We start from the raw sequence: 13,883 nt of genomic DNA, 5'->3' as shown, positions 1-13,883 counted from the left end.
TTTAAAGGAGCTGGACAAGCAAAAAGGTGAGGGAAAGGTTAGAGGAAACAGTACTCTTCAAAGTAGAGATGAGTGAGTATAGTCAGGAACTTTGAAGACTTTGTCCTAACAGGAGGGAAAAGCCCATGAACATGAAAGAAGCCTTGAAGATTGTGTTAATTTTTGTCTCAAAAGCGCTGATGAGCCAATGAAAGATTTTAAGCAGTGGAGTCATGCGCTCCAAAGTATGTGTTAGAATAATCATTGTGGATACAGCTTGCGTGAGATTCAAGTAGGAAGTCAGAGGGTAGGAACTGATGGAGTAGAGAGGAAGACAATGTGCATTTATTTAAAAGATTTTTTGCTGAATCCTACAAATATTCAAGAAATGCAATGTTCTAGATACACAATTCTTTCAAAGGCTTAGTTATGATGGAAGAAAACAGAGAACCAGAAAGAAGTTTTAAAGTCAAGGGAAGCTTTCAGACACAAAAGTCTTACCTAATTATCCTGGAAAGTTAGGGTTAGGGTTAGGGATAATGTTAAAGATATGCCAAGGAGGGCTTCACAGTGGGGATCAGGCAGTGGAGAGGTTCACTTGGAGGGGAGCAGAGACACCCAGCCTGAGATAGAGGAAAAAGAGTAAGCTTGGGTGTGGACACAGGTAATTTATGGAGTTTGGGTGAGGCAACTGGGCACAAATTGTAGAAATCCATGCTGGATGACTTTTATTATTTCTCTGACGTAGAGGATCAGTTCATCTTGTGAGTAACGTGGTCATTACTTTTTTATCTGCAGGGTAGCCTGGGTTCTAAAAGCAAGACACAGAGCCAAGAGCTCTTCTCCAGACTGCTGCTGCTGCTGCTAAGTCACTTCAGTCGTGTCCGACTCTTTGCGACCCCATAGACAGCTGTCTGGGGAGGCTTTACAAATAGCTGTGAAAAGAAGAGAAGCGAAAAGCAAAGGAGAAAAGGAAAGGTATAAACATCTGAATGCAGAGTTCCAAAGACTAGCAAGAAGAGATAAGAAAGCCTTCTTCAGCGATCAATGCAAAGAAATAGAGGAAAACAACAGAATGGGAAAGACTAGCGATCTCTTCAAGAAAATTAGAGATACCAAGGGAACATTTCATGCAAAGATGGGCTTGATAAAGGACAGAAATGGTATGGACCTAACAGAAGCAGAAGATATTAAGAAGAAGTGGCAAGAATACACAGAAGAACTGTACAAAAAAGATCTTCACGATCCAGATAATCACGATGGTGTGATCACTCATCTAGAGCCAGACATCCTGGAATGTAAAGTCAAGTGGACCTTAGAAAAGCATCACTATGAGCAAAGCTAGTGGAGGTGATGGAATTCCAGTGGAGCTATTTCAAATCCCGAAAGATGATGCTGTGAAAGTGCTGCACTTAATATGCCAGCAAATTTGGAAAACTCAGCAGTGGCCACAGGACTGGAAAAGGTCAGTTTTCATTCCAATCCCAAAGAAAGGCAATGCCAAAGAATGCTCAAACTACTGCACCATTGCACTCATCTCACACACTAGTAAAGTAATGCTCAAAATTCTCCAAGCCAGGCTTCAGCAATATGTGAACCGTGAACTTCCTGATGTTCAAGCTGCTTTTAGAAAAGGCAGAGGAATTAGAGATCAAATTGCCAACATCCACTGGATCATGGAAAAAGCAAGAGAGTTCCAGAAAACATCTATTTCTGCTTTATTGACTATGCCAAAGCCTTTGACTGTGTGGATCACAATAAACTGTGGCAAATTCTTCAAGAGATGGGAATACCAGACCACCTGACCCGCCTCTTGAGAAATCTGTATGCAGGTCAGGAAGCAACAGTTAGAACTGGACATGGAACAACAGACTGGTTCCATAGGAAAAGGAGTACATCAAGGCTGTATATTATCACCCTGCTTATTTAACTTATATGCAGAGTACATCATGAGAAATGCTGGACTGGAAGAAGCACAAGCTGGAATCAAGATTGCCAGGAGAAATATCAATAACCTCAGATATGCAGATGACACCACCCTTATGGCAGAAAGTGAAGAGGAACTCAAAAGCCTCTTGATGAAGGTGAAAGTGGAGAGTGAAAAAGTTGGCTTAAAGCTCAACATTCAGAAAACTAAGATCATGGCATCTGGTCCTATCACTTCATGGGAAATAGATGGGGAAACAGTGGAAACAGTGTCAGACTTTATTTTTTTGGGCTCCAAAATCACTGCAGATGGTGACTGCAGCCATGAAATTAAAAGACGCTTACTCCTTGGAAGGAAAGTTATGACCAACCTAGATAGCATATTCAAAAGCAGAGACATTACTTTGCCAACAAAGGTCTGCCTAGTCAAGGCTGTGGTTTTTCCAGTAGTCATGTATGGATGTGAGAGTTGGACTGTGAAGAAAGCTGAGCACTGAAAAATTGATGCTTTTGAACTGTGGTGTTGGAGAAGACTCTTGAGAGTCCCTTGGACTGCAAGGAGATCCAACCAGTCCATTCTGAAGGAGATCAGCCCTGGGATTTCTTTGGAAGGAATGATGCTAAAGCTGAAACTCCAGTACTTTGGCCACCTCATGCGAAGAGTTGACTCATTGCAAAAGACTCTGATGCTGGGAGGGATTGAGGGCAAGAGGAGAAGGGGACGACAGAGGATGAGATGGCTGGATGGCATCACTGACTCGATGGATGTGAGTCTGAGTTAACTCCGGGAGTTGGACAGGGAGGCCTGGCGTGCTGCGATTCATGGGGTCGCAAAGAGTCAGACACGACTGAGCGACTGAACTGAACTGAGACGGCAGTCCACCAGGCTCCCCCGTCCCTGGGACTCTCCAGGCAAGAACACTGGAGTGGGTTGCCATTTCCCTCTTCAATGCATGAAAGTGAACTCATTAACGAGGATAATGGACCATTCTTATGGAACTGCTGTTTGGATTAATTGCACGTACACAAGCTCTTGCTTAGTATTTATCACTGTACTCTAGTGGGGTTCATTTCAGTTCAGTTGCTCAGTCCTGTCCGAGTCTTTGCAATCCCATGGACTACAGGACGCCAGCCCTCCTTGTCCATCACCAACTTCCAGAGCTTGCTCAAACTCATGTGCATCCAGTCTGTGATGCCATCCAACCATCTCATCCTCTGTTGTCCCCTTCTCCTCCCGGCTTCAATCTTTTCCAACATCAGGGTCTTTTCCAATGAGTCGGTTCTTCTCATCAGATGGCCAAAGCGTTGGAGCTTGTGGGGTTAGGGGAGTGAATGTTTAGGTTAGTAGCAAAAGTCTTCTGGTATGACCATGTGCTAAATGCAATTATTTACTCTTGCAATGGTTCTGGGTCAAACACTCAGCGAGATCACGGAGTATTAACAGCCTCCTTTTGCGTAAAGCGATCAAGGGAAGAACTCCACGGCCCCGTGAGCCTTACTGGAAGCCAGGCACCCGTTCGGCCGTGAACCAGAAAGTCCAGCCCGCAACACCCACGTCTGGCTTCCAGAAGCCTCCTCCCAAATCTCGGCGGCGGTCCCGCCCCTTGCACAGGCTCAGGCCCCGCCCCCTACCTCCCATTGGCTGGCCTTCCCCCTTCCTCGCCCGCCTCGAAGACCCGGAGGGGCGGAGTTCTCCACAGGCGGCCGCGGTGAAGGCGGGGCGGGGGGGCCGGGGCGCTCCCTCGCTGCGCATGCTCGCGGGGAGCCGGATTCCGGGTCCGGGCTTGGAAGCACTGAGCCCGGGCCGGCGCGGGGCGTAGGTGGCGGGGCGCGCGCGCGCTTGGGGAGCGGCGCCGGCTGCGCGGGCACGCGGCGCGCTCCCGGGCGGGGAGGCGTGGGGCCGGCTGGGGGCGGTGCGAGGCCGGGGCGGGGTGGGGGGAGGGGCGGGTGTCGGTGAGCGCGGCGAGCGGGTTCCTAGTGGCTGCGGGCGGCCTGGGCTGCCGGGGCCGCCGCCTGGGTCGCTGCCGCCGCCGCCGCCGCGCCTGCTGAGAGATGGCGGTTTTGGGCGCCGAAGGCTGAGGGCGCTCGCCTGTGGAGGAGGCGCCGCCGCCGGGGCCGCCGGGAGCCGACGGCTTCGCGCCGGGTGAGGACGCCGCGGCGCGCGGGGGCGCGGGGGCGCGGGCCGGGACCCCCTCAGGCAGAGACCCCCTCAGGCGGCGCCCGGGGCCAGCGCGGCCCGCCCCGGGGCGGGAACCCCCCGAGGGCCGTCGGGGCCCGGCGGCCGGCAGTGCTTTGAGGTGGGGTCGCGGGTCCGGGCCCGAGCTGACGAGACGGGCGCCCGGAGCTTCCGTGACTCGGCAGCCGCGGTCCTCGGGCTTCCTCGGCCCGCTCCCTGCCTACTCCTCGCCTCCCCTCAGAGCCCTCGTCCGGGGGCTCGCTGCCCCGGCTTCCACCTCAGTTCCGCCGTCCCGAGGCGAGGGTCCCCGCCTCACAACGCCTTTTTTTTTTTTCCTGACATGTTATCGCCACCGGTTCTTCCCCGACTCTGCGGCTCCCCCCCAACGCAACCCCCACCTCCACCTTTGTGACCTGCTGGGTCCCAGTGACCTTGCAGTTTTTACTCGTCCTTATCTTATTGTGACTCGGACCTTTCTCCTTTTCGTCTCTTTAGACATTTAGAAATTTTTTGTCATCTGCCCATTGCTTTTTGCAGCCTTTAAACCATCCGTCTTGTGCACAACCAGCCTTTTCTTTGCTCCATAGGTTTCGGAGTTGAGCTTCCTTTGCTTCACCGTGATTCTATGAAACCTTCATCACCAAAGAAGAAAAGTATTTGTTACGTTTGCATTTTTGCTCTTCCAGGATAAAAATTTTTTCCAGGGCTTTTCATGTGGCTTTCTTTTCCTGTTTGCTTGGTTTTTCTCTCTCTGTGTAGCTAGTGTGCAAAAGATGTGAGTTTCTGCTTTAAAATGTTACTGGTAATAGTAGTGTAAAGGATACAGTCCAAAGTTACCTTCCTTCTCTTTGGATTTTTGTTTTTTGCCTGAAATACCTGGTGTACAGTTGTATGTACATTTCTGCAAGGGTTCATGCTTATGTGTAAATCCACTCTACCTGTCTCATTAAGTCTGTATGTATTATGTAAGCGAAATGGACCTTTTAAAGAAGGAAGGCATTCTTTTATTTATATGACTTGTTTTTAGTCATAAAGTAGATAATTATCTGTGGCTGAATTTATCACTTTTCATAAATAGTTAATATTTTTTAAATTGAAAACAGTGTTGGGAGCTCTTCAAATTGAGAAGTGTAAAGTATGTGGGAAAACCTTTCTTTCTCAGGTAGCTTATTAACATTTTTAAATGGGTCTTCCCTTATAATGCAAAACTTTATATGACCTACCACATAGGGGCTTTGAAAGGCAGTAACAAAAGGTTACATTTTTGGAAGCTAGAATGTTGCATGTAAGGTCTCTGCCTTCAAGAGATAATAATCTGCTTATCCTGTGAAGGCTGAAATTTCTTCTACTTCCTTACACGATTATTAAGCATCTACTGCATGACTGCAGTGTATTTGGGGGAATATGAAGATGAGGGTGTTAACACTTTCTGCCTTCAAGGACTAGTTAGGCAGGAAGTTCTGTACACAAATGTCTAATTTGTCTTTTAATACATAACATTAAAAGAATCTGAATCATATTGAATTCAGATTCATAGGGGTTAGAGCTCACATCTTATTTCAAGGTGAGAATTAGAGGGGTTATTTCATAGAGCTTCTGGTTTTTGAAATCTTTGGTTTGAAGAATGACTATAGACTTTTGATAGGCTGGGAATCCAGGCAGAGAGAAGGGATTAAGAGAGCTCAGAGTTCATACATTTGGGGAAGAGGCAAGTATGTTTGGATGAAATATAACTTAGCAGTGCCAATATAAGGGGCCTCCCAAGTGGCACTAGTGGTAAAGAACCCACCTGTCAGTGCAGGAAATGTAAGAGATGTGGGCTCAGTCCCTGGGTCAGGAGGATCCCATGGAGGAGGGCATGGCAACCCACTCCAGTATTCTTGTCTGGAGAATCCCATGGATGCAGGAGCCTGGCGGGCTATAATCTGTAGGGTTGCAGAAAGTCAGACACGACTGAAGCAACTTAATACACATGCATGCATAATGGGTGGTAAAGCTTCAAGTAAAAATTTCAACCAGTTTATGGGCTGTTTTTAAAGCTGGGCATGTAACCTTGGATTTAGTAGGTGACGGGGGTTTTACAGATGATTTTTGAGTTGGGAAGGAAATGATTAAAGCTTTGTTTTCAGAGGATTAATCTGGCAGCAGCTTGTAGCATGAATTGAAGTAGAACTTGGAGGTACAACAGACGTCATTGCTGTGGTCAAAGGTGTCAGGGTGTCAACTCTACTGGCAGTAGTAGGGATGGAGGAAGGAAGTAGAATAGACAGAATTTGATAATGAGAGAGAAAAGAAAGTAAAGTAACTGAGGTTCTGATCCAGGCTGGTTGAGAGAATAGTGGTACATTTTGAACAACATCCACAGAAGCTTTATCTTCAGCCTACTTTACAGCGGTAGTTTTCAGGTAGTTCTCAACCTTTCAGGGATTAGTAACCCTTGCTGAAACTAAAGAAATCTGCTGGCCTGGAAAATTTCCATATATACCTGTGCTTTGTGGATAATTTTCGAGGAGTCTGGACCACCTAAATCTCCTTCATGGAACCTATAGGCTGGTGGGTTGGGAGCAGTGCTTAGAGTTACTGGGGACCTTTTAAAACAATAGAACCTTCAGATGTTTCCTATTACCAGTAAGAACCTCTGCTGTAGAGAGGTAGGCACATCTAGTGACAGTGTCTCCTTAGACTTGTGGTTTTTCACTTACCGAGAATTTTGACTAACTTATTTACTATTCAGTTACAGAACCAACTAATCCAAGAAGTTAAGTGATTTGTCTCAAGTGTTTCAGTTAGCGAATGGGTAAAGTAGAATCAGGAGTTGATGGACAGTGATGGTTTTCTTGTCTGGAAATGTGTACAACCGATTTACCATCAGTTGAATGCAATCACTATCTTTAAGTGACCTCATCAGTAGGGAAACTGGGAGGTTCCTTCCAGTTCTTAACATTTTGTGATTCTTGGGTTTTAGATTTTTATTAGACTGTCTGTACCTTTCCTGTTTTCTATGTACAGGGGAGCTAGTGAGACTGATAGGTGAGTTGGGTATATGGAGATCAGATAGGAATACCAAAACAGTCCTGCTCTCATTTATTTCCTTTGTATCTCACTTTGGGTTGGAGAGGTGGGGCTGGAGGGGAAGTAAGTGGAATAAGAACTTTTAAGAACTTTTATCTTCTATATTCAGGTGTTCCTACTAGAGAATAGTTCTTCATTCAGGAACACTTTATTAAGTAAAAATTAAAACTTTACAGAATACTGAAGTGTGGAGACCTAGTCAGCGATTTTTTTTTCGTTGGATTAAGTAGCTAATGCTGCATGTTATGGTTAAAGTGTAATTTGATTAGTAAACGGTTGACTTTTCTGCCTCTATAGGATTGTCTTCTTGGTAGGGAACCAGAGTAAGTTATTACACAGTATCCTTTATAGCTCTGGAAACTTTGATTCCATAATTATTAGAAAGGCTAGGATCTTTTTTACTCTTTCTATAAAAATATGATGTAATAATAACAAGCACTATACACTAATAAATTAGCCTTAGTGGTGGTTATAGAAATAACTAGCTAGTAGTCCATGGAGAAGGGTGTGGCAACCCACTCCAGTGTTCTTGCTTGGGGAACCCCATGGACAGAGAAGTCTGGTGGGCTACAGTCCGTGGGGTCGCAAGGAGTCCGACACGACTGCGACGACTTAGCACGCACCCACACATGCAGCTGGTAATACACAGTGGAGGAAAAATGTCTGATAAAAAGCACATACAGGGGTGGTTTTTTTACTCCCTGCTGGTGCTAAGAAGGATATCATATTTTATATATTACAGTATTTTACATGTTTTCATCATGGGTTATATACGTCATCATTTGATTCTCATGACAGCTGAGCAGTAGGTGTGTCAGGAATAATTGCCTTTTAGATGAAGACAGTGAAGCCCAAGTGAAAAAAACATGAAGTTTCCAGGATATATGGCAAGCAAGCTAGCAAGTGGCTAAAATTAGAACTAGAGCTAAAACCCATCTTTTTGTTCCTGAGTCAGTATTCTTTTCCCATCAACTCTTCATCTAAAATGGAAATTTAACTGAAGATTTTATGTGAGGAATTTGAATTTACCTGTTTGGAACCTGTGGTAAACTTTTTTACTTTAAAAAAAAAAACAAAACTTTTTTTACTGTGTAGATCTGAGCTTGTCTGTTTCTTCCTTTGTATTAAAATGGTACCTTCATTGTAGTTGCTATTGGTAACGTAAATTTGAAAATTTTAAGTATTTATCACAAGTAGTTATCCTTCTATCAAGGAAAAAGCAAAAGGTGATTTCTTGTCTGAAAAATACATTGGTGAAATGTAGATATTAATTTCCTTTTAAAAATCTGTTGGTTTTAATTCACCTGTTTTTACATTAGAAGTTCTTTTATAAGCTTTTTAAAATGAATATTTGTATTTTGGAAGCATATAAATCAGGATCTGATTTTCAAAAGTGTGTATCATGATACTTCACAGTTTTTGCCAGTATGTAAGAAGCTTTATCATTTAAAAAGAAATTTACCTTAAAAGCTCTTAGGATACATTTTAAATTCATATGTTTAAATGACTTTTGGGGCGTATATTTTGTAAAGCCATTTGTCAGGTAATTCCTAAGGTTTGTTAGGAATTTGCTGTCTAGGTCTGACCAACCTAGACAGCATATTAAAAATCAGAGACATTACTTTGCCAACAAAGGTCTGTCTAGTCAAGGCTTTGGTTTTTGCAGTAGTCATGTGTGGATGTGAGAGTTGGACTATAAAGAAAGCTGAGCACCGAATAATTGATTCTTTGAACTGTGGTGTCAGAGAAGACTCTTGAGAGTCCCTTGGACTGCAAGGAGATCCAACCAGTCCATCCTAAAGGAGATCACTCCTGAGTGTTCATTGGAAGGACTGATGTTGAAGCTGAAACTCCAATACTTTGGCCACCTGATGCGAAGAGCTGACTTACTTGAAAAGACCCTGATGCTGGGAATGATTGAGGGCAGGAGGAGAAGGGGATGACAGAGGATGAGATGGTTGGATGGCATCACCGACTCAATGGACAGGGGTTTGGGTAAGCTCTTGGGAGCTGGTGATGGACAGGGAGGCCTGGCGTGCTGCGATTCATGGGGTCACAAAGAGTCGGACACGACTGAGCCACTGAACTGAACAAAGAAAGACCCACATCTGCCTTGACTCTCCTGGAGCCTGTCATTTGCTCACAGCACTCCGCGGTGTCCCTGCTGCCTGGTTGGCCGGGGTCTCAGGGCTGGGCGGGCAGGGCCGCGAGGATGGCCCGGGAGCCTGCGCTCTGGGTTCAGGGAGCTAAGGGGAGGTTCTGACCGCGGGAAGGGCACGGACGTAGTCTTCTGGGATTGTGTGAATAGTTCGGATTGTGATAATTTACCTTTGTCGTTTTTTCTGGGTTTTGAACAAGTGATGCAGAAAGACAAGGGGAACAGAGGAGCCTTGTTTCAGGTTACTTACTGTGTAACAAACGTGAAAATAAGTGACTAAACAACCAGATTTTTGGCGGGGAGGTTGTTTTTGGGGTTTTTCTTTTTTGTTGTCCTTTCTTTTTTGTTTTTGGTTTGCAAGTTTGCTCTCCCAGGCTGGGCCACTTGAGCAGTTGTGCTGGTTTTGCCGGTGATAGCTTAATGGCTAGCATCCATTTAGGTGCTGGTCTTCTCTCTCTTTCTCTTCCTCTGTCTCATTTACCACACAGACTTGTCTCAGGGCCAGTTTTCTCCATTGGCCTTTCCAGGATTGCTGGCCTCACATAGTGGCTTAGGGCTTCCAGGAGTGCAAAAGCAGAAGCCACCAGAACTTCTTAAGGCATAGGCTTGGAACCAGCCTAGTTTTATTTCTGCCACATTCTGTTGGTTAAAGCAGGTCACAGGTCCAGCCCAGATTCAAGGGAAAGGGACTAGACAAGTATGTGAATCCCGGGAATCGGGCTTCTGGAAAACTATTTTGGCGGCTGAGACTTGAGCTGCCTGATACTTTCAGTTCTTGGAGTCTGGGCCTGTCAGATGGAAAGCTGAGTCTCAAGTGCAAATGATAGTGTGTTTGGCTTGTTACACAGATGGGAATAGCCAGTTGTCCTGGGGTAGAAAAGAAGAGAAAGTTTGCGGTCTCTGGGGTTTGACCCAGTGTGCCACCATAATGGGCAGGATCGACTTGCTGTACTTCAGGGTAAGAAAGTTCTAGATCCAGAGCTCAGGCCCCTCTGAAGCAGTGATTTACTCAGGTTAACCGTTTGGATCAGACAAATCCCAGTCAGCATCCCGTGCATAGACAGAGATCCATTAGTCCTTGTGATTCAATGCCAGACCTGGGGTAGCAGAGCTCCTGGCCTTAACTAGCCTTGAGCAAAATGGTGCCTCACAAATAGTATTGTCTGTTTGCAGTGTTGGGAAAAGTTTAGGATAAGCTGCCCTTTCTTGGAGAGTGTTAGAATGGAGAGAATATTCTTTCCTTTTGGAGACTGGAATGGAAGTCCTGTATCTCACTGTCACTATCTCAGTAGTATGTTTTTTTTTTTTTTTTTAGTTCGAGTTATATGCTAAGTAATATTATGGCTAACTATGGAATGAAGAAATTAAATGTATGTTTTGTTGTTATTATAGCTTCTGCATAGAATAATGAATCAGTATATTTCATTTGAAGAATTTAGGTGTAGATTTGGAGCATTTTTTAATTTTGAATAGATTTCTGCCTCCTGGTACAAATCTCTTTGCAAATTTCTGAGTATAGTAGGATGTTGGCTCTTGTGGGCAGAACTTGGTAATTGAGTGTACGCACTGAGAAACATTATTTATATAAATAGGAGCAGCTAGGGCACAGAGAAAGGTGTAGATCGAATTACCTTAAGGTGTTTCTTTATGACCCTCCTCCCTGTCCTAAATTACATGAGTGGTTTAAAAATATGCTAGCATTAACAGAATTGCTGGTGTGATAGCTTTTTATTTAACTAAGGAAAACAAGTTCTTTGATAGCTGTTTAGTATACCCGTAATTAGGGCCACACGGGACGGGTAGAAGCAAACTGCCTTGCGTCCTGACTTGAAGTCCGATACTCCTGTCGTACCTTAGCTCCAGCTTGCCACGGTGAACCACGCTTTGTGTTTAGTTAGTATGGGGAGGAGAATTAGTCAAATGAACTTGCTCTGTATAAATTAGGGCATACTTATTTTACCTTAGAAGTAAATAAATTAGATCTTTCTGCTCTTAAAATCAGTTTAAGAATTAAATGTGTGCATTCCTGCATGTGGGTCAGGAGCTGTAGCTTTAGAGTCAGGCACACCTGAGTTCTGTCAGTGATTGTTAATAGCAGTGTTACCTCAGTTTCTTCTTCTGTAAAAGGAAAAAAAATATCTTCTGAGTTTTTGTAAGGATTCATTGAAATATTATTATAAAGCAGAAAGAAAATGTGGTCCATTGGACATTAGCAGCCCTTGAACCATTTTTACTGCCCTCAATTCATTATTATTAACAAGTTGAAAATTTTCTGTGAGCCACTCATTTCTCAAGGACAGATGTAGTTTAGTTTGGCATAGGCAGAGCTGCATGTCAAATCTCACCTCTTAGCTTAAAAAATAAGTTGCTGAAAGGTTAAGAGTGAATCTGAGAAAGACACTGACTCAGCAGGGCTGCAGTATATCAGCTGGTGATGGTTTGGCTATACAGTCTGGGAACAAGAAACTGTTCACAGCGTCATTGGCTGAAGTACAGAGTGGGTCATAAGTTGTTGAGGTGCAGTCCCTGTATCATGGTCGTCTGGTTTACCAACATATTGGTTAAATGTAGGTTCTGTACTCTTCAATATCTGTGGTATGTTCCTAGTGGAGCTCAGGAATCTTCATTTTTAGTAAATACCTCAGATGATTTTGTACAAGTTAGTTTGAGAGCTGTTGGTATAAACTGAATGGATAATTTGGGGTTCTCATGTTCTTTGAGACCATTTTTTAACCTGTAGGATTCAATAAATTGTTGTTCGGTCACTCAGTCATGTCCGACTTCACAGCCCCATGGACTGCAGCACACCAGGCTTACCTGTCCTTCACCATCTCCCAAATTCTGCCCAAACTCATGTCCACCGAGTCAGTGATGCCATCCAACCATCTCATCCTCTGTCGTCCGCTTCTCCTCCCACCTTCAGTCTTTGCCAGCAAATATTGGTCTTTTCCATTGAGTCGGCTCTTTGCATCAAGTGGTCAACGTATTAGAGCTTCAACTTCAGTCCTTCCAGTGAATATTCAGGGTTGATTTCCTTTAGGATTGACTGGTTTGATTTCCTTGCAGTCCAAGGGACTCTCAAGAATCTTCTCCAACACCACATTTTGAAAGCATCAGTTCTTAGGTGCTCAGCCTTTTTTATTGTCCAGCTCTCACATCTGTACATGACTACTGGAAAAACCAAGCTTTGACTATACAGACCTTTGTCAGCGAAGTAATGTCTCTGTTTTTGAATATGCTGTCTAGGTTTGTCATAGCTTTTCTTCCAAGGGGCAGACATCTTTTAATCTCATGGCTGCAGTCACTGTCCACAGTGCTTTTGGAGCCCAAGAAATATATATGTATAATGTAAATACAAGGAGAACTTAACATCTGAACCTTTCAGATAGTTGTCCGGCTTCCCAGGCAGCTCAATGGGTGAAGAATCCACCTGCAATGCAGGAGGTGAGGGTTTAATCCCAAGTCTGGAAAGATCCTCTGGAGGAGGAAATGGAAACCCACGCCAGTATTTTTGTCTGGAAAATCCCATGGAGAAAGGAGCCTGGTGGGCTACAGTCTGTAGGCTTGCAAAGAGTCGGGCACAACTGAAAGACTGAGTATGAGCAAGACAATTGTCAAGGACTTGGTCCAAGCAACCTACAGAAGCCTAATACATAGAAATTACAGTGAGAAGCAGGCAAGAGAAGTAACCCTGAAAGAGGCACCCATCACGAGTCCTTGTTTAAAAAGTTTCCCTATATTTCTACAAAATATGTTTTTATGAATGAAAGTATTTCTTTTTTAAAAACTGGCTTAGCTGAAACAGTTAAGTTAGATACTATGATTATTTATCCAGTAATCTTCCTGCTTTTCACTTAAGAGAAATTAAGCTACTCAGAAATGGAGATTTTGAATGAAGTGTGTTTAATTTGGAATTTTTTCTTTTGGGTAGAAAGTAGTTTGAATGGGGCCATGATGTGTCTTTTGTGGAGAAAAGCCATTGCTTTGAATAAGGATATTGATTTGAGAAGAAAGTCGTGAGAGAAAGTTTAAATTTTAAATCGATCAATCCAAAAGAAAAAAACAACAACAAAGCCTTGAAGCTTCTTTTCTCTGACTTGTGTTCAGAGCAGTGGTCCTGACGACTTGCATCTGTGTGACTGTGACCCTCCTCAGTCCTGTGATCCTCTCTCTCGTTGGAACAGCAGGTCTTTACATTGGGGCTGTTCCCGGAAAAACTTAAGCTACGTATCAACCTTATTTTTATCGTCTTAGTACATATTGTGGTTAAAAAACATGCTAAACCCATGATTCTTTCTAAGTTTCAGTGGAAAGGATCAGTTGGCATTTGTTTAAGGAGCCTATTGTTTTCGTCTATTTCCACTGACTGACCAGTTCTTTGGGAAAAAAAGTGACAATAAACTCATCTCTTTTTGTCCTTCAGGCTGTGAAATGTGTTGATGTTTAGATGTGACTACCCAGAAAGGAAAGTGTACATCATACTCAGGAATTTCAGTGTGCTACATTAGAAGTTTTTGGTAATTATAATTTGTTTTAAAAAATTTCATTGTGACTTAATTTTCCTGTAAAGTA

At 43.9% G+C, this 13,883-nt stretch overlaps 2 protein-coding genes across 5 annotated transcripts in view; one reads left to right on the top strand and one right to left on the bottom strand.

The window, feature by feature from the left end:
- Positions 1 to 3,533: 3,533 nt before the first annotated feature.
- On the bottom strand, positions 3,534 to 7,932 carry LOC113904020 (basic proline-rich protein-like). The gene is made up of 3 exons (XM_027560652.1): positions 7,928 to 7,932; positions 6,567 to 6,669; positions 3,534 to 4,301 (listed from the first exon to the last, which is right to left on the bottom strand). The coding sequence occupies exons 1-3, from the start codon at positions 7,930 to 7,932 to the stop codon at positions 3,534 to 3,536; spliced, it is 876 nt and encodes a 291-aa protein (XP_027416453.1).
- WWP1 (WW domain containing E3 ubiquitin protein ligase 1) overlaps positions 3,840 to 13,883 on the top strand; it is a 136,433-nt gene continuing 126,389 nt past the window's right edge. For 2 of the 4 annotated variants that reach the window (XM_027561611.1, XM_027561610.1), the window contains exon 1: positions 3,884 to 4,048. The gene's annotated coding sequence lies outside the window, so the exon portion shown is untranslated. Of the gene's footprint in view, positions 4,049 to 13,883 lie in introns of all 4 variants that reach the window. The other 2 variants (XM_027561612.1, XR_003514514.1) reach the window with 2 other exon arrangements.

The sequence above is a fragment of the Bos indicus x Bos taurus genome, chromosome 14 (assembly GCF_003369695.1).
Source record: "Bos indicus x Bos taurus breed Angus x Brahman F1 hybrid chromosome 14, Bos_hybrid_MaternalHap_v2.0, whole genome shotgun sequence".
NCBI lineage: Eukaryota > Metazoa > Chordata > Mammalia > Artiodactyla > Bovidae > Bos > Bos indicus x Bos taurus.
The sequence above is the reverse complement of the archived record's forward strand: the minus strand, read 5'-3'. Positions and strand labels throughout refer to the sequence as shown.

Excerpts from the sequence above, each read along its gene's own strand:
- LOC113904020 (XM_027560652.1), bottom strand. Across the intron at positions 4,302-6,566 it reads AAATTATCCACAAAGCACAG|GCAGGGAGCGGGCCGAGGAA; the intron begins GTATATATGGAA and ends GGCGAGGAGTAG.